Below are 20695 nucleotides of genomic sequence, written 5' to 3'. Positions count from 1 at the left end.
GTTGCATTAGAATAGAAGTCTCACACTCAGCTGGGCGTTGGTGGTGCACACCTTATCCCAGCACTTGGGAGGCAGAGACAGGCAGATCTCTGAGTTCGAGACCAGCCTGGTCCACAAAAGCTAACTCCAGGACAGCCTCCTAAGCCACAGAGAAACCCTGTTTGGAAAAACAAAAAAGTCTCACACTCCTCCTCTCCCCAGATGTGGCAGCCCACTGGAAGTACCCTGAAGGTTGCAGGTATAAGGCCCCACATTTTCTGTTCTTTGCTCTTCATGCTAGATGAGGGTGGATTGCTGCAGTTTATCTAGAGGAGGGTGAGCTGAATACCCAGGTTCGAGGTCTCAAAAGAGTTGAGCTGATGCGGCCTCCTGTTTGAGCAGACAGGCTGGTATCAAAATAAAATCAGTGGCATTGGGCACATCTACTCTGCATATACAGAACACTTCACTTGGAAGGATGCTTAGGCTTTGAGGGTTGAAGAAGCTTTATAACCTCTGTGATGAAAGACATTTAAAAATACCTGCCTGCAGTCCCAGCACTCTGGAAGTGGATGCAGGAGGATCGGGAGTTCAAAGCCACCCATTCCCCTCCAGGAAATTTGAGACCATTCTGGGCCACATGAGACCCTGTCTCCAAAATGAAGTGTCAGAAGCATGACCTACTGTGTGACAGTGTTATTTGTAATACTTCCCAATAAAGCCCTGAAAGCACACAGTGGGTCACTTGTAAACGGTATTGAAGAAAAATAAAACACTTTATTATGTTTCTAAAAACTCACGCTATTCTTGCTGTGTTTGTTCCTCTTCTGTTACTGTGAAAACACCATGACCAAGTCAACTTAAGAATGAAAATTCTGAATTGAGCTCATGGTTTCTAGAGGGCAGGTGTCCGTGAGGGAGGGATAAATGTATGGTGGCAGAGACACAGTACACTCAACTTGAGTATCCATCAGAAACACACCCTCTAACCCTTCCTAAGCACTTCCACCAACTGGGACCCAGTATTCAAACACAAGAGTCTATGGGGGCCAGTCTCTCAAACTGCCCCACCCACCAAAAGGAAATGCCCTTTTAAATACAGTATGAACATGGTGATGTCGATTTGCATGCATTATAGACATTCTGTTCTCCATGCTAAACTGTTAGAGCTAATTGCAAATTACATTAGTTCAACTTGATGTTACTCGGGGTGAGGTGGTTTATGATCTGTGCCAGTGTGGGCGGGTGGGAAGCTGCTCCTGGACTACAGTCAGGAGCATGGCCTGGAGGGGCAGTGATGAGACTCAGAAGTTGTGACTGGGCACTAAGACGAGGGAGAGGAGCGTCCGGGGAGGAGTTCTGTTTCTCTAGCTTTCCGACGAGGTGATGAAAAAGACAGAATGCAGGGAGAGGAGCATGTCTGTGGGTGGGATGGCTAGAGTTTGGTTACTACAAGTATTAGCTTCTAGTTGACTTTGCCTAACATTTCCAGAGACCTAGAGTGCTGACGACAGGACAGCATGTCATTGAGACTTGCTGAGCACCAATTAGTCTCTGTACTGCATGTTACAAGTGCAAAGCCATCCTGTTGAAATTTAAGGTTAGGTAGAGTTGAAACAGGTTTGCAGAGTGTCACTAAGACTGCTGATTCTAGTTTGTATCAAGTTGACAAAACTTAGCTAGTGCATCATGGCTTGATACATAGTACATTAAAGAAAAGGCTTGCAATTAAACTAGTTTGAAAACTGGCCTATCACCTATGGACTCTGCAGCTCAGCCTGTTTGTGTGGACGTTGTAAGATACTAATTTATGAGGGGCTGGGGAGATGGCTCAATGGTTAAGAGCACTGACTGCTCTTCCATAGGATGAAGGTTCAGTTCACAGCACCTTTTGGGGCAGGTCACAACCAACTTTAACTCCAGTTGTAGGAGATCCAGTATTGTCCTCTTACCTACTTGGGCACCAAGCACTTGAATTAAAGCAAACACTAATACACATAATTGAAAACAAAGATTTCAGTAAATGTGTTAAAAGCTCTACCACCATCCATGTTAAGACGTACATCACACTCCCCACCGCCTGCATTTTCTCACTAGATATTTATGAGCCTCCTATAAAGACTAAACAGCACAGAGCTGACTGTCATGCTCATTGTTAGTGTTAATTCAGAACACCCTGAAAACACTCAAATTTGGAGAGTCAGTGTCAGCATGGGTCAGCCATCTGTGTTTCTATGTGGCCTCTTAATTGACCTGTTCTGTAGATGACCATGTCCCCTGCACTGACAATGAATCAGTCTTGACTCCTGAAGGTTATTTCTTTGGTTTGCAGGAGGAGATTGTGTTGGTCGGGGTTCTCTAGGATACATAACTTACAGAATGAATATACATACTCATTGAACCTGGATCCTCTGCAAGCGCACTGCTGAGCTCTACTTATTTTTTTAGTTATGTGTTTTGCAGATGGGAGTGATTTATTAGAATGGGATTTATTAGAATGACTTACAGGCTGTGGTCCATCTAATTCAACAATGGCTGTTTACTAACAAAAGGTTCAAGAACACAGTAGTTGTTTAGTCTACAAGGCTGGATGTCTCAGCTGGTCTTCAATATAGGCTGGAATCATGAAGAAGTCGATCTAATGCCAATGATCTGTGGCCCAGATTAAAGGTGGATCTTTCCACCTTAAAAGATCTAGATTAGGTCTCTTTCCTTTTGCGGCCATCGCTGGATCGCAGCCGCCAAAATGAAGTTCAATCCCTTCGTGACTTCTGACCGAAGCAAGAATCGCAAACACCTTCTCACATTCGGAGGAAGATCATGTCTTCCCCTCTTTCCAAAGAGCTGAGACAGAAGTACAATGTTCGGTCGATGCCCATTCGAAAGGATGATGAAGTTCAGGTTGTCCGAGGACACTACAAAGGTCAGCAGATTGGCAAAGTGGTCCAGGGGTACAGGAAGAAATACGTCATCTACATGGAACGGGTGCAGCGAGAAAAGGCTAACGGCACAACTGTCCATGTGGGCATCCACCCCAGCAAGGTGGTTATCACCAGGCTAAAGCTGGACAAGGACCGCAAGAAGATCCTGGAAAGGAAAGCCAAGTCTCGACAAGTAGGCAAGGAGAAGGGCAAGTACAAGGAAGAAACGATTGAGAAGATGCAGGAGTAGGGGTGTCTCATACACAGCTTCCATTAAAGACTGTTTGAGTAAAAAAAAAAAAAAAGATCTAGATTAGAAGTGAGTCTTCCCACTTCAAATGATTTAATTAAGAATCCCCCTCCCAATCCCTGCAGGTATGCCCAGCCATTTGGGTTTAATTCCTTAAAGGTGTCATCAAGTTGACAAACAAGGACAGCCATCACAGGTATTTAACCCCATAAACTATGTGTGGCTTTATTGGCATACTGGGTGGCGCCATGACTGGTTAACTCAGCCACTGTCTTTGGTTTCCCAGCAGTAATTACAGAATCCAGAGTTTGGCTGTCAGTAACAAGACTGGCAGTCTGGAAATAAGATGAAGTCTCTCCAGAAGTCTTTAGGATGGTGCTGTGGATTACTTTTACATAGGAAGTCACTTCTGCAATTAAAGGGACTCTGTCCATCTTGATATTTTATGCGCCTAATTTCCATGACTTGGATGCAATTATTGTCAGATTTGGGCATCCCAATGAGTCTTCAAATCAGGGTCAGAAAGAGTTTAATAGGGGAGATACTGTTTTCCTGAGGATTAAAGTAAGCAGAGAATGGAATTATTACATAATCAATTACATTGGCTACTTGATTAAAAACATAAATGCGATTTGGCCTGGAATTATCCTCTGGTTTGCTGTTCTCCAAAATGAGATTACGGTAATAAGGGAGCAAAGCCTCCTGTACACAGGCAGCTACCCTGACACTATGGTTCTCTGGGGGAATGGACTTCTAACAAGGATTTTGTGTTCATGAAATGTTAGGGGAAAGTAGTGATAATTCTAATGCTGAGTCACCCACTGAAGGTTGACTAGAGACAGTATGGCATGAGGACAAAGTTTGCAGTTTTGGAATCAGATATTGACTTCTCTGTCTAAACAGCCATGCAAATTTGACCAAATTACTTAACCTTATCAAATCAGTTTCAAATGAACCTGAATTAGACTAACAGCTGCTTTGCAGGGTTGTTTTTAGGTTGTTGAGACACTGTACATAAAAGGTGTGGTGACTCATGCCTGGAATTCAAGCACTTGAGTGACTGAGGCAGGAGAATTGACTTGAGCTTGAGGCCAGGCTGGGCTACAAAGTGAGGCCCTATCTCACAATGAAACACTGAGACATTCATGCGTGCTAAACCAGCCTCACTCTTGGTATTTGGATAGCCAATAGTGAAAGCACTTGGTGTAACTGTGGTTAATGACACCCTTGGAACTGGTTCCTACAACATATCCCCATTCTCAGTATATGGATAGCCAATAGTGAAAACACTTGGAGTAACACCGGTTAGGACACCATTGGGACTGATTCCAGAGTAGGAGGTTGCTTTCTTCACCCGAGGAAGGGAAGCACAGAAAACTCAGTCCCAATACTTGAGAGAATCTTCTTGGGAGCTTTTGAAATGGCCAGGGTCCCAGCCTTGCTTGCAAAGCTCTGACTCCAGCTCACCTGCTTTGTGAATGGGAATCCTTGTCTTCTTAAGGCACTGATGACATTAAATGCAGGGAGCAGGGGCTGAAGAGGACTGCACTGGCCCCTCAGCAGAGGCTGACTGGCTAATGTCAGTGGGTGGCCCTCAAGGAGATGTTGCCTTGCCAAGGTCTGGCTACATGTGGGTGCTGGGAACTAAATCTGGGTCCTCTGCAAGAGCAGCCAGTGCTCTTAACTACCTAGCTCTATTTGTTTTTTAAATTATATGTATGTGTAGGGTGTATGTGCATTTGAATGCAGTACCTACAATGGCCAGAAGAGAGTGTCAGATCCTCTGGCGCTGGAGTTACAGAGGGTTATGAGCCACTAGGTATGCTAGGGGCAAATCTTTAGCCTTCACCCCAAGAACTGGGATGACCATGATAATGGGATCTTAGTGCCAAAGTAGGAAGTTTTTGAGAGTCACAGATGTGTTGGTAAGCTAGCTGTCTGCTGGAAGATCAGCTGTATGCCAGGCTGTGTTGGATAAGAGAGATACGTAGAGTATCCCAGAATATATCTGAGTGTTTAGAAATACGGAGGGTCTGTCATGAAAAGCGAGGTTCTCCAATACTTCCTGTTACAACCCAGTGCTCATCCCAGCAGAAGCTCCAGGAGCATCCCGCAGAACACCCCAAGAGTTGCTGGTCCAAAGCCACCCTGGTTCTTGAGCGCAGAGAACATTGAACAGTTCACACCATCTTCCTGTGGAAGGCCCAAGACTGGCTTTGAGGGGTCCTCTGAAGATCCACAAGAGAAGGAAGCAGTTCCTTGCTGTGGTGGCCTCTCCGGACTGACATTTCCCTCCAAGGTCAAGAGTGCTTTGGAGGTCGGATCTTCAGTCTCCTCTCATGCTGTGGTGTGGACACTGAGATGAGAAGCTTGAGTCAGGTCATGGTGGCTCCCGCCTTTAATCTCAGCACTGGGAGACGGAGGTAGGTGGATCTCTATGAGTTTGAGGCCAGTCTGAACAGCCAGGGATACACAGAGAAACCCCATCTCATAAAAAAAAAAAGGAAAGAAAACAAGTGAGTTTTGAATTAGAGAGGTAGCTCTGAGGTTAGGACCACATGCTGCTTTTCCAAAGGACCTGGGTTTGGTTCCCAGTGCCTACATGATAGCATACAAACTACCTGTATCTCAACTTCCAGAAGTTTCAATGCCCTCTTCTGGCCTCTGAGGGCACTGCATGCATGTGATGCACATACTTATACACAGTCAACACCCACACTCACAAAAGTAAAATAAAAAAAAAGGTCATTCTGGACCTGGGTTGACTCATCAGCCATGCCTCTGTACTTGGTATCTTAGGGATGGGCACAAGATTACAAAAGACACTACAGAATGTGTGGACATCAGAGGGACGCAGGCTGGACTGTGAAGTGGACAGAGACCGAGAGCCCTTCAGTGAGATGCCTGCTTGTGATCAGAGCAGAGGAAGTGGGAGGCAGTGTGGAGTGAGGATTTCCTGCAAAGCTGGGGTGGGGCTGGCACATCCTTCCGTGTAGAATGCCAGTGAGCTCCAAGCATATGTGGGACCGTGACTCACCCATGTAAACCCCTTCCTCCTGTTGCCTAATGGCATGGGCGAAATGTCACGGGCACTTGGGTTCTTTGCAGTGATGGCTCCCAGCTTGACTCAGCTTCACACCCTGCCAGCAAGTGTGTCACCTCCTCAGCTCTCCAGCTCCGCAAGCCAGCCATCTGCTCCCACTGACAGTTATTCTGTTATTTGGAGTTTAATTCTGTTGTCTTTTGTACAATTTCGGTTTTTAAATTCTTGTTAGGGTTGGTTTTTATGGCCCATGTGCAGTCTATCTGGATGCTTCATGTGCACTTAAAATATACATCGTTTGCTGTATTTCTAGGGCTCTTCTGTGCCCAGTGGACACAGTTCATGTATATCCATATTGATTTTTCTGCTGATTCTCTTTCCCAGAGTGAAGAATGTTAAACACTCTAGCTATGTTTGTGGATTTGTTTATGCCTCCATCTAAGGGTCACTGTGTTTGATCGCATGAGCTACCCAGGCTGTCTTATACCTCCATTTAGTTTTGTCAGTTTTTTCTCCTTGAATTTGAAGCTCTGTCTTTTAGCACATACACATTTCAGATAGTTAATGGCCACGTCCTAAGGCTGATTTAATATTGCTATGGAGACATAGTGTGAGTTCCTGAATCAATGACCTATCATACCCAGAAGTCAGCATTATACAGCACTCCTCAGGCTCTTACATTATTTCCAGGCCTCCTCTGTGATGCTCCCTTAGCGTGGACAGGGTGATACAGATGTCCCATTAGCACTGGGCGCTCAGTGGTCACTTATACTCAGCACTCTGACCAGTTATGAGTCTCTGCTTAACCACTGCCTCCTGTAAAAAGAGGCTTCTCTGAGCAATGCTGAGAGCAACACTAACCTATAATATAAACATCAGTATTTACAGGGCGGGTCAATGGACACAGTATGCCCATTTATCAAAACAATAGTAGTAGCTTCCCCACTAGGGGCTCTGATCTAATCATGGCTTCTGCATGGACTTATATTCATAACAGGCATGAATTCCCTCCTGCGGTTGAGCCTCAGATCCACTCGGTGTGGTGAGTTATCCCAGAACAGCCATAGCCATGCCACTATTGCACCAGTAAGCATACCTTGCCTGGCAGGTTGTAGGGTAGCACGCATGATCCACAGCTGAAGGAGAAGACTGTTGCTGACTTTTCTCTTTAGCTGTCTGAATAACACCTAGCACTTTTTGTCACTATGAAATCTATCTGCAGTGGTTTGAGTAAGAGTAGACCCCACAGGCCATAGGTGTGGCCTAGTTGGAGTAGGTGTGTCCTTGGTGGAGGAAGGGTTTCACTGGGGGTGGGCTTGAGGTTTGAAAGCCCATGCCAGGACCCCCACCCCTTCTCCATCTGCCTGCCTGCAGATCAGGATGTAAGCTCTCAGGTACGTCTCTAGTCCTGTCTGCCACTATGTTCCCCACCATGATGAAAATGGGCTAAGCATGTGAAATTGCAAGCAAGCCCCCCCCCCTTTTTTTTTGGTTTCTCTGTGGCTTTGGAGGCTGTCCTGGGACTACCTCTTGTAGTCTCAAACTCAGAGACAGAGATCCGCCTGCCTCTGCCTCCCGGGTGCTGGGATTAAAGGCGTGTGCCACCACTGCCTGGCTGCAAACCCTTCTTAAATGCTTCCTTTTATAAGAGTTGCCTTGGTCATGGTGTCCCTTTACAGCAATACAACAGTGACTAAGACACTATCCAACACAGAGGAAGTTTCCAGCTTGATTTCTCAACATTCTACAACCAAAGTATATGGGATCTTCAGCAGTAGAGTCTTACTACCTAGTTCTGGAAGGCAGTCTAGGACAGTACAAGTTGTCAGCAGACGGGATCTTGTTCTGCTGCCCAAACTGGTGTTGCAGGAATTTAGCAGAGTCTTGGTATATGGGGTAAACATTAAAATGAGTAGTTTTCACTGTGTCCAGGGTAAACATTAGAGTGAGTAGTTGTTTTCTAGAAGTACTTTGACCTTGAAGAGTCATTGTGGAAAACAGTGATTGTTTTCCATAATTTGTAGAATTGTTTTTCTGAATCTTTTAAATGACTTTGGTCACAAGACGCCCCTGGCACACCTGAGGCTCCAGGTTTATTGTGCCCTACAAGACATACACAGTAAAGGACTAAAGTCATGAGGGCATTCGATGCTCTTCTTTAGAGAGACAGCTAGATTAGGTTAGGGACCTTGGTATGAGGAGGTACTTTACCCTCAAAACAACTTTGTGTAACGATTGATAAGTCTGCCTTTGCACGGCTGTTTGCCGTTTGCTTCATCAGAGGCTGGACCTTCCTGCTGCCACACAGGCCTTAACATTGCTTCTTGGGGTGACCTTTTCCTTCAGTTGACCCACGAAACACTGAACGCCCCGAAAAACTGGCCTTGAACTTCGTGATCCTCCTGCCTCAGCTTCCTGAGTCTTGAAATTACAAGTATGAGAGACCATGCTGTTCCGCTCTAGAGGCGGTGGGCACCTGAGGGAACGGAGCCAATAAATGAGGCAGACTAAAAGTCTCATGCGATAACCAACATTATTCACAGCCTCAGACAGTTTATACGCTAAGGGATAAGAAAAAAAATCACACGGATAAAGTTCTCATGAGTTCAAGCTGCGTGCAATCATAAGAACAAGCCACATGTGGCAAAAACCATGTTTTTCCATACAGGCATATAAAGGATAGTTAAACATTTAATTGAATAATGAGTAATCTGAAGTAAACTCGCTGCTATCACCACACCTGGGAGGAGCACAAAAACACATTCCAAGAACAAGTCCATGCTTTGAAGAAACTCAGGTCACAAGACTTGTTTTCTTGGAGTGGTCTCAGAATCCTTCTCACAGGGCTCCATTCCTGGACTGTGTTCCGACACCATGCTTGGCCACTTTTCTTTTTTTATTTTAATGAGAAACCCACAGGCTATTGAGTTACTGTTCCCTTTTGTGTAATAAGTTTATTTACTGTGGTGGCAGCTGACACTGCCACCGTCACTGGCAGCTTTAAGTCACCATATGAAGATTGAACATGGAGCCCTCTTCCTCTTCTAGCTCTTCTATGTTGTGGTCTCAAGTCTCACGCTGTCAATCAAACTTTCATGTCCAGGAAATTACATTTGGAGAGAGAGCCTGAGCCTGCATCAGGGCCGCACCCCGATTCAAGAAACTCCGTTCTCTTTCAAGTTGTCTCCCGTTATTCTTTCTCCCAGCATCCAGTCCTTGAACTCTCAGGGGACACAGGGAGACTGAGTTCTCTTTTATACCAGAGTTCCCTTGGCAGTTAGCAACCTTGTCTCTTTTTATACCATCATGTGTCTAAACCTATCGACTGGCATAAACCAACGTCCCGTTCTAACCTTTCGCGATGATCTGAGAGCCGTCCGCAGGGGCCTGTACAAATGACAGAGCAATAAGGCATGTCCAGGCCTGAGGGTGACAGTAGGAGACGGCGTTTCCAGACGCTTATAAAACAGAGAAGAGCCGAAAAACAGGTTGTGAGAGTTCACAGGCCAATTAAACAGACGTTTCATCTCATCCCTTGTGTGGTTTTCCCAGGGCTGTAGAAGCAGCAGTGACTTCGTGGGTCATGTGCCTCCCCAGACACGAGGTGAGTGAGAAGGTCTGGAGAGCAGTACCCATGCTTGCCCACAGTACCTGTGCGAGTGTGACCATGAGCATCAGCGATCCCTTCTCTTTAAGACAAATGGAAACAGTGGCCTCGTAAACCACACGATTCTACTTTCTGCTTTTTCTTTGTCTCACTAATATCATGTCCTCCACATTCATCCCTGTTGTTAAAAGGGACCGGATTTCCCTTTCATCAGGGCTGAGTACATTTCACCATGTGTGCGTACACTGTATCTGTCTGTGCCTGGGGGCACTTATACTGACTTGGGACACCCAGCTTCCTTTTTCATTCACTACGTAACTTCCGTCTTCTCTTGTCTTGATCAGTGTAGCAGAAGCTTCTCTAGTTGATTTGATCCAAAAATCAACTTTGATTACGTTGATTTTCTCTTTGTGTTTTTGCTTTCTATTTTATTGATTTGTATTCTATTTCTTTCTGTTAACTTTGATTTTCTTTCATTTCTTTGGGCAGAAGTCTAGATATGTTTGTGTTTGTTTGCTTGCTTTTTGGTTTTTCAAGACAGGGTTTCTCTATGTAGCTTTGGAGCCTGTCCTGGAACTCACTTTGTAAACCAGGCTGGGCTCGAACTCACAGAGATCCACCTGCTTCTGCCTCCCGAGTGCTGGGATCAAAGGCGTGCGCCACCAACGCCATCTGGCCATGACTTCAGTTTTTGTTTTCGCTCTTTTCCTCTTCCATACATACATACATAGCCATGCAAATTGTGCTCATTAGTTTTTGTTTTTCATGTAGACTGGACACAAGCTAAGGTCATCTCGGAAGAGGGGTCGTCAATTAAGAAAACCTCTTCGCCAGGCGTTGGTGGCGCACACCTTTAATCCCAGCACTCGGGAGGCAGAGGCAGGCGGATCTCTGTGAGTTCGAGGCCAGCCTGGTCTACAGAGTGAGTTCCAGGACAGCCTCCAAAGCCACAGAGAAACCCTGTCTCGAAAAACCAAGAAAAAAAAAAAAAAAAAAAAAAAAGAAAACCTCTTCATCAGATTGGCCTGTCGGCAAGTCTGTGGGACATTTTCTTGATTGATGATTGATGTAGAAATGTTCATCCCACTGTGGACAGGGCCACCCCAGGGCAGGTGGCCCTGGATGACAGGAGCAAGCAGGCTGAGTAAGCCATGGGGAACAAACCAGTGAGTGGTGTTCCTGCATGGTGTCTGCCTCCAGGATCCTGCTTGAGCTCTGGCCTAGAGTTGCTTCATGGCGGACTGCAAACTGTAAGATTTTGAAAGAAGCCCTCTCCTCCCTGAGTGTTTTTCGTCATGGTGTTTTATTACAGCAATAGAAACCCTAACTAATACAAAAAGTACAGTAACTTTCCAATTGCTGGTTATTGCCCAATCTTCTTCCCGTTGCTACTGTTTAATATAATTCTCTGTGATGGTGAGGAATGGGGGCAGTGTCCTCTATTCTCCTTTAAGTGTTGACTGGTTTGTTTGTTTTTTTCTGAACTAAAACATGATCTAACCTGGAGAATGTGTGCACTTGACTGTGATTCTATTGTCTTGGGAAGTAGTTGTTTTCAAAGTTCTTTATATCTCTGCTGATACTCTGTCTAATTGTTCTGTCAGTTGTTAGGAAAGGAGAATTGAATTTTCCAGCTTATAGCTGGCTTGGCTTCCCCCTTGAGAACATTTTGTCTGTTTTCACTGTCTATTTGGTGCTCTGTTGGTAGGTGTGTGGATATTTTCAATTGCTCCATCTTCCTGATAGTTGACTGCATTCTTATAAGAGTATTGCTTTTCCATAAGATCAAATTAGACTCCCTTAATATAGGTGACAATGGTGTGACTGGGACAGTAAATGAGTCACTGGCAGCGGATCCAAGACCTAACACTAATGCACAAACTGGCTTTGTGGAGCCCATTCTATACGGAGAGATACCTTGCTCAGCCTAGACACAGGGGTGTGGGGATGGGGAGGTGCCTTGGTCCTACCTCAACGAGATGATGGGATAGACTTAGTAGACTTCCTATGGGAGGTCTTACCCTCTCTAAGGAACAGGTAGAAGGGGGGGTAGAGGAGGGAGGGAGGAGGAACTGGGATTGGAATGTAAAAAATAAATTAATAAAAAATGAGAGAGAAAACTTAAAATGTAAAAAAAAGTGTATTGCTTTTCTTTTGCTTTATATTGTTATTAAAAAGGTTTTTTTTTGGTGTGTGGTATATTTTTTTTTTCTGGTCTTTTCTTTTGCCACATTTGTCCTTATGGGTTCCAGGGATACTTCTTTCTCTGCTGCTTCCTGAGTCAGTTGTGCAAGTTGCCTGTTTGCTTGTTCCTTTAAGACTGGTTTCTCTATGTAGCCCTGGCTATAGACAAGACTGGCCTCGAACTTACAGAGATCCACCTGCCTGTGCCACCTGAATGCCACGATGCCCAGCTGTATCATTTAAATTTTTACATTGATATTTAAAACTAGGTTTTCCATTCCTTACTGGTGTTCTGGGACTGGATGTGCATACTCAAAATTAGTTCATTCTACCTCAGTTGACTTAATTCTGACACTTCCCTGGACTTCCCCCCTGCCCACACCATCATCAGCTGGACCAGGTAGCTTTCTGCCTGGGGCCCCTCCTGCTAGTCTTGTCAAGGGTGGGTGGATGTCTGTTGAGTGTCCCCTCCCTTTGGACACTCTAATACTAGATCATCAGTGAAATTGGGAAATGCTATGCATTCTGTCTTCTGTATATAATTTCTGTTGTCTCCCTACCTCCTGGCCACAATTCAATTCGGAATCTGATCACTTTTCAGGCAAGTTGTTACGTGATTCTTCAGTCACATTCAGCCTCCACATGGGCCTTGGAGGGAACACCAAAAACGGAAGTCATGTATTGCCACAACCTCCCCCAGCCCCAGACTAAACACTATGTGAGCTGCAACCTCGGGGGGGGGGTGGGGGTGGGGGTGGGGGGAGAACCGCTAAGATAACTCCATTCCTCAGCATCTGTCTGGGGTCTGCTATACCATGTGTAGTAAAAGACCCGATCCCCAGTGTCAGGAGGATGCCTGGCCCACAGTATGGTTTCTTATATGTTTGCTGAACACCTGGGGGAGTGAATAATCTTGACACCATTCCAAATTGGTTTCTGTTATGGTGCAAGTTCCACCCAGGCCCCCTCCCCATCTGCCTCCAAACCCTGCTACATCTCTGCAAGGCCGGCAAATGATGGCCCCTCCCCCAGAGATACTCAAGACCACTCCCACAGGGTACTTAAACTGTCCCCCAGAGAACAGACTCGTGGTTTTTCTGGTCTCCCTTTCCCTTCTCCTTTCTCGGGTGCTGGGAGGCCATCCAGGAGCATTGCATCCATTAAACTTTTCAGTTTCCTGATGTTCCTACTTTAACCTGATGTGGTGCACATCTGTACGCCCAGCCCTTAACATGGACAGCTTAGCTAGTGATATTTCAGCCTGGGGTGTGGCCTGGGGTATAGGGAGAAACACTGCCAAAGAAAGAAAATCTTTATTCCAACTTTACCCACAGAGGGTGGGGGGAGGCACCTACATTTTACCTCAAGACAGCTAAGAATGACTCAGAGATGCATGGGGTCTTTCTTCCTGAAATGTCTGTTTAATGACTGCTGACAACGGTGACGGCATAGCGGTCCCTGGAGGAAATGCCAGAGTATGTCCAGACGGGGCTCAGCACACTCTCAGGAGTGCTCAGTGCTGAAGTGGAGGCCGCAGCACGGACCATGGACAGACAAGAACTGGGATGCCAAGGCTTCGAAAGCAGTTGAGAGAATTATCAAAGGTCGTCTGCAGGACATCGTGAAGGCAGGGAGGGTCTGTGCCCTTGGGAGGAAGCTGGAAGCTGGGTGCACCTGCTCTGACCCAGCTCCCATGATGCAGTGTGTATAAGGGGAGAGAAAGGTGTGTGTGTGTGTATGTGTGTGTGTGTGTGTGTGTGTGTGTTGTCAAGTCTCAAACTCTGGGACAAATGGCTGAGGTGCCTATTTAACATAACAAATTGGACCTGACCCAGAAACCCTCAGTTTCTACCTCTTACAGGGTATGACTGGCATAGCCTCCCCATTAGCTCCCAACCCTCCAGCCCAGGAGCTCTTCTCTATATAACCCAGTCATTTTGGTTACCTCTCCCTTTTGTACCTTTCCTTTGTATTTCTTTCTTTCATTCAGGTTTCTCTGTGTAACAGTTCTGGCTGTATTAGAACTCACTCGTAGACCAGGCTGGTGGTCTTGAACTCACAGAGAGCCTCTTGCCTCTGTGGAATTAAAGGCGTGTGACACCACACCCAGCTGGGAAAGATGGCGGTTGACTCCGGAGTTGCTTCTCTACATTCCAGCACTTTCATCCAAGCTTGTTGGCTATGGAAGCTATGCTCATTCTTATTTCTCAGTGTTAAGATGTCAGTCACTGAACTCTGAGGTCCCTTAGTGTGGTCTAAAGCTAGAGCTGAAGGCTGACTGTGGATTCACCTGTCATGGAGGGAAGTGGGTGACACTCTGGACTTTGAACATAGAAAAGACTGCGTTGGGATGACCAGAAAAGGGTAGGAGTGAACAACATAAGAATCACAATTGTGTGGGTCCTAATTCTTCCATGCTTCCTCCCCCTGCTCTTTTTTTTTTTAAAATAAACTTCATTAGGGAACAAAATCTTTGCAAATAAATAAAAACACCACACCAAAGTGAACTCTTCGTTGTTATGAAACAGACTACAATCATTGCTCTGTTTTACTATGTCAACGCTGGTGGCAGCATGTCACAGAAGCTGGGTACAGAGACAGGGGATTAATCATGATCGCTTGAGGCATCTTGACACCATAGTTTCCTTTGTCAGTGTTTCAGGGTAGGCGCATGAACCAGGTGTGGCCAACGAAACTCATTGAGGACCAGTGGGTGTGTGCGTGTGGCAGTTAGCTTTAGCGTGAATTTGCCTGGGTTAAAGAGTACAGGGCTATTTGCCAAGATTACTGTGGGTGCTAAATAAGATGGACCATTAAGTCAGTGTGAGTGAACCTCAAGCTCAACTGAAGGCCTGAGCAGAGCAACAAGGCCAGCCCTGGAGGAAGACGAGATTCCTCTCGCCAGATAGCCTACAGGCTGTGCCACTTGGCTTTCTCTTGGCTTTGGATGGGAACTGAAACCTCAGCTCTTCTGGGGTTTTGAACTTACTAGAACTACATCATCTGCTTTTCTGGGTTTCCTTCAGACCTTGGGACTTTTGAGCCTCCACAGGCATATGAGTGGATTCCTTGGGTCAAGTCTTTTTATAAGTGTGGGCTCTGTTTCTCTAGGGCACATTCTGAGAAATCATTCTCCATTGCAAAGAACGAGCCCGTGAGGAGATAGATGTCTCCAAGGTCCTCTTTATGATTCTGTTATGGGGCCCAGCTCTCTCTAGCGAGGACCACTGTCTTTGGGTTGTAAGAGCACAAGCTGAGGGTGAGAGTTGTGTTGAGAATGGCAAAGGAGAGATGGTGTCTTTGGTGACATTGTTGGGTCATTGAACCTGCTAAGGGTCAACTTGGCCTAGGCTCCACACTCTGTGAGATAAAACTTCTTGCTTAATTCTTCCAACCAAAAGGGTGTTTGAACTAAACAGGTATTGTTTATTCACCAAGAGAGCCAACAGTGCTAATAGGTGGATGCTGTATTTCGAACAAACGTGTGTAGGCTGCCTTTGAGTTTTCCAGAGCCCTCCCTCTATTTTTCTGCTATCAATTTGTTTTGTTGATTGATTTTTGCGGCACTGGGAATTCATGCATGCTAGGCAAGTGTGCTACCGCTAAGCCACACCCATAGTTGTGTCTCTTTCTTTCTGAGACAGGGTATCACTACATGGCCCACCCTAGCCTGACACTAGGGATTCTGCCTCCAGCTCCTGAGTGTAGGGATGCTGGTCATGTGCCATTGTGCCTGGCCAGGGCCCTCACTGTAACAAGATCCTGGTGGTCTGTGTCCACACTGGGGTTTGACACATGTAGACGTCGGTGCCTCTTAGCTGTGTGTTCTGTTTCTTGGGTTGAGGGATGTGACCTTACTGGGATCCTCAGACAGAAGTTTGTGAGTGTGTGCTTGTGTTTTCTAACCAAGTTCTTTGTTCTGCTTGATTCTTGGGCAGTGTGCTCTCTCACACATCCTACCCCCCATTTTCCCACGTGTTTCATGTTTCCTTCAAGACTCAACCAAAGCAACAAAACCACGCCACCTGGAAGCTCCTGGCTGAACAGTGTTCCACATCATGTTTTGGTTTTTGTTACGTGTGTGTGTGCGCGTGCATGTGTGTGTGTGTGCGTGCGGGTGACCTGGGTAGGTGAATGTGAGTGCTGTCTTAGGTTTACTATTGCTGTGATATTGCTGAGAGGGGTCTGCTCGTAACTGCAGAACCATCTCTCCAGCCCCTTAGAGATTTACTTATAAGTCTGAGTTTTTTGCCTGCATGTGTGTACATACACTACATGGGTGTGGTGCCCAGAGATGCCAGAAGAAGGCTTTGGGTCCCCTGGAACTGGAGTTATAGATGGTTGTGAGCCACCATGTGGGTGCTAGGAATTGAACCCCAGTCCTCTAGAAGAACAGCCAGTGCTCTTAACCACTGAGCCATCTCTCCAGCTCAGTGTCCTGTGTTGTTCATACGTTTTCTTATTGGACCCTTCAACCAGAACCTCTGTACTCTAAGGAAAACCTATTTTCCCTTCTTTGTATTTTCTATTCCTGTCTGGTGCATGAAACTTACTAAGTAATTTTCAAAGACGAAGTGGATCCTGTGTGGCTGATTTACTCCTTTCCCATGCCCTCCCCAAGGGGACTCCGGGTCTTTTGTGGAGGTACTGTGGCAGGAAGCCCAGAGAGATTAGGGAATTAGGAGGCCTGCTGGTGGCAGCTGCCCTGTGGCCTCATATCCCCAAAGACCTGGGTGACGAGGCAGCTGAGCACTCTTCCGCCCCCACCCCACTTCCTCGGGAACAAATGTCACAAGCCACCCAACAGCTGAGGAAGAAACGCTTTGGCATAGAGGGGAGCCTGCCAATTTGAGATCCCAGAGCTGCAAGCACTTGTCTGTGCCTCCACCTGTGCAGGAGCTCATCACCCCACTCTGGCCGCTGTGGAAAACAAGCTCAAAAGTAATGAAACGGAACCCAGTGTGAAGGCCATAATGGCATCCACTAGAGGCGGTAAGTGGCCAAGGGATGATTTACGATTGGAGATTTCTCCCTTGCTAGATGTAACACACTGCATCAACATGCTGAGGTTTTTAGTAAAACCAGACTGGCTTTGGTTTGGGATGAGTGAAGATGGCTGGGGAAGCAGTCTTGGGGTGTGAGGGATTGAATAGCCCAGGCCTGAGCCTGCCTGGCTTGGCAGCAGAGGTGAGATGTGCTCATTCCCCAGCAGGCTGAGGCCTGGGCTGCTCTCCTCATTAGCAGGGTTTCTGCCTCATTTGGTGTGCACACATGCTCTTTGCACTTGGGAAATCAATTCCTGGTTTAGGTGCCCCACTCCAGCTGGTGCCTGAATGACCCAAGGGGCAGATGGAGTAATGCCTTGTTGTGATTTCAAGAAAGGATCAGGGAGAGGATTTAGCACAAGAAAGCCAGTGTCTGTCCCTGAGAGGTCACGCAGTTGCACTCCAGTGGGAGCCACTAGAAACGGTGACATCACAATTCATTCATTTATTCTGCAGATGTATACTGAGCTGCTCATGCGTCAGGGGCTGGGATCTGTGGTGGGCCCTTGGAGCTCAGATCTAGAGTCCAGCTCCTGTCCTCAGATGGCTTCCTGTCCAGGCGGACATATCTCTGATCCCATGCGGTCAGTGCTGTGTTCAATAGACCGTGTGCGGAACATAATGGGACAGCTACCACAGACCAAAGGCAGAAATAAGGGGACAGTGAAAGGACACATGCAGGAGAGAAGGCCAACATTCTTTTTTTTTTTTTAATGAGTTGGTTTAATTCAAAGTGACACAGAATTCAGAGTACAACAGAGATGAAACAGCAGGCTCTGGTAGGATTCCAGACTGGGTTTAGGATTCCAGACTGGGTTTACTTTAAATTAACAGCTGAGGTAGGAATTGCTGAACACTACGACAATGAGCCATTGTATTATTCATTTTTTTTACAAAAGTTTATTTATTACAATGTACAACAAGCTCCAAGATAACACTTCATTCTAGCTGTAGGTGGCAAAGATGTTATAGTAGGGAATCCAGATGTTTAATAGGCTCCAGGATGACACTTCATTCTAGCTGTAGGTGGTAAAGACGTTATTCTGGCAGGGAATCCAGATGTTTAAATAGGAATGGAAGAGGGTCACCATCATCTCAGGTATGAGGAACAGCTTACTTTTTGCCAGATTTCTTAATTCCACCTGTGCCCAGGGGCCCCTTCCCCGCGGCCTTGGCTTTCAGCTCCTCCAGTTTCTTCTGCTCCTCCTTTTGTTTCTGCTTGAAAGCCTTATCTTCCTCGTCCATCTCCTTGGCCTGCTTCTTGGGCTGTTTCAGGGGCTTCTTTTTGCCACCTTCGCGGCCCGACATGGCGCCCACAGACAGCCCCTTCCCAGACCGAAGGCCAACATTCTTAGCGTCAGTGGTGTGCCAGGCACCCACGTCTAGATGGGGACCAGAGGCTCATGTAGGGGCTGCCAGAGCAACTCTAGGCCACATTATCCCACTCATGCCAGGAGCAAAGGAGGAACCCTCAAGACCATATTAGCTACATTGTTTGAGACCCTAAATTGGATACTTTGATATTTGGGGTCCTGCTGCTTGCAGGGCCTGACTACAGAGCTAGTATTTGTCTGCAGAAGACAAACCACTTATTAGCTCAGGGCCACAGCCGAGCCCCCACACGCTGCCCTTGTCACTCTAAGGCTGGTACCAGAAAACTATCGGTAGCCGCTACCTGCAGAGCTCACCGACATGAACCAACCCCGCCAACTCAGCACCTGCTTACTCTGCCTTGACCACCTACCCACAGAGACCACACTGAAAGCTTCCTATGCCTTCGCCTTCCTCTGCCTCCCGACCAACCCAGTGCTCCCCTGCCTGGCCCCATGTGGTCTGCTATGGCCCCCTGGGGGGTGGTCTGTGAGTAACAATAGCTTCCCAACATTCTGAGTGCCAATGGCAGCTGTCTCCTAACCCATTATCCCTACCGCAGCTGGTTAATAATACAACCCACCCTTACAGACACTCAGAAGGAATAGCGGGGATCACAAGACCAACAAGAGGGAGTCTTGCACATTCCCTGAGCTAATGGGGCTGAGTATGTAGTGTGGGGTTAGAGGAGGTGGGCAGAGGTTGGAGGGGGCTTGACAAAGGCAACCTTGCATCTTGGGTGGCCTCTTTCAGGCACAATTGTGGGAGGGTCAGAAATGGGCTCTTTGTAGACAGTATGCTGCAACCAGGAGAGAGACAGCCTGGGGTGGGACAGTGGGGTAGTGTGGAGCAGCAGATGGGAGAGGCCCTGAGGGACAATATTCAGTTTGGTGACAGGTTGGTGCCATAGAGTGACAACGAGGAAGAAGCTTGGACAGATGTCTTATCCTTCTAACTTATGCTGCCGTAACGGAAAACCTAAGGCTGGATGATACAGGAAGAATGGAGACATATTTCTCATGGTTTAGGAGGCTGGGAAATCCCTGATGAAGGGGCTGCTCCTAGTGAGGGCCTTCACTCTGCTTCATAGTGTGGAAAGTGAGACCACAAGAGACAGGAAGAGGTCAAGCTTGCAGCTGCAAGCCCTTTTATAACCAGCACCAGTGGAAGAGGCCAGAGAGCGCCTTTCTGGTCTAAATGCCTCCGTTCAGACCCACCACCCGGCAACACTGCACTGGGGTGAAGTTTCAATATATAAGCTTCAGGGAACAAAGTCAAAGTGTGGCAGGGCCAGGGAGATGGCTCAGTGGGTAAATGGCTTGCTGTGCAAGCATGAGGACCTGGGTTCTGACCCCCAGCACCCACATAAGAATCTGGGCACACATCTGTAACCCCTGCACCGATGGCAGGTGAAGACAGGCAGGCGGCTCTTGGGACTCACTTGCCGGCCAGTCTAGACAATGGTGAAGTCCCAAACAACAATAACAGAACAAACAAACAGGGGGGTTGGGGCTGGAGAGATGACCCAGCACTTAGAGCATCCACTGCCTCTGGATTCAATTCCTGTAACACGGCAGCTCACAATTGTTTGTAACTCCTGTCCCAGAGGATCCAGCACCTTCTTCTGGCCTCTGCAGTCACCAGGCACACCCAACACACACATAGGCAAAACACATCAAATTATAAATGAATAAATAGGAAGCGGCAGGGAAAGACATCTGACTTTAACTTCTGACATGTGCACACGCACACATACACAGTAGGAGGTAAATAAGTTAGCAGAGCCTGTTGCGGAGACAGCTTCTTCTGCACTGTGACCTCAGACCATCCAGCTGGCAGAACTATTGTCCCATCTTGTTTTAAAGACAGATCAAAGTAAGGAACCACAGTTACAACATCTGAGACTCAGCTTCCCTGAATAACAGCATTGATCTATTGGCCTTTCCTTACTGGTTATTGCTAAGCACGGCTCACCAAACTGTAAGGAAAAGATCTAACTGTAAACCACCGGGCAATCACAGGCACCTGGTGTATATGGAAATGCTTCTCCTTGGGGACCTTGACGATGCTCTTTGTCCACATCCCTTAAAAGCTTACCTCACCCTGGGGAGACACCAACCATGGGGGCTCAGTAATGGGGGCAGTGTCCCTTCTGTGCCGCTATGCAGCCAGGTGACTACAGGTGACAAAAATTGGCTGCACACCTCAAAACACTGATAAATGTTTGAGGAGGTGAATATACACAATCCCACTTTAACATCATGCAGCAGAACAACACAGTGCCTCACAAAACGC

At 46.8% G+C, this 20695-nt stretch overlaps 1 protein-coding gene and 1 pseudogene across 1 annotated transcript; one reads left to right on the top strand and one right to left on the bottom strand.

Moving 5' to 3' along the window:
- Positions 1-2710: 2710 nt before the first annotated feature.
- LOC101842991 lies at positions 2711-3222 on the top strand (annotated as a pseudogene).
- A 14691-nt stretch (positions 3223-17913) lies between these two features.
- Positions 17914-18371, bottom strand: LOC121141821 (translation machinery-associated protein 7). Its single transcript, XM_040750348.1, has one exon. It carries the CDS (start codon positions 18335-18337, stop codon positions 18143-18145), a length of 195 nt encoding a protein of 64 aa, XP_040606282.1. The 5' UTR covers positions 18338-18371; the 3' UTR covers positions 17914-18142.
- Positions 18372-20695: the final 2324 nt, after the last annotated feature.

Source organism: Mesocricetus auratus, unplaced genomic scaffold (genome assembly GCF_017639785.1).
Source record: "Mesocricetus auratus isolate SY011 unplaced genomic scaffold, BCM_Maur_2.0 Super-Scaffold_100008, whole genome shotgun sequence".
Lineage (NCBI taxonomy): Eukaryota > Metazoa > Chordata > Mammalia > Rodentia > Cricetidae > Mesocricetus > Mesocricetus auratus.
This window is presented reverse-complemented; position numbering and strand designations above follow the sequence as displayed.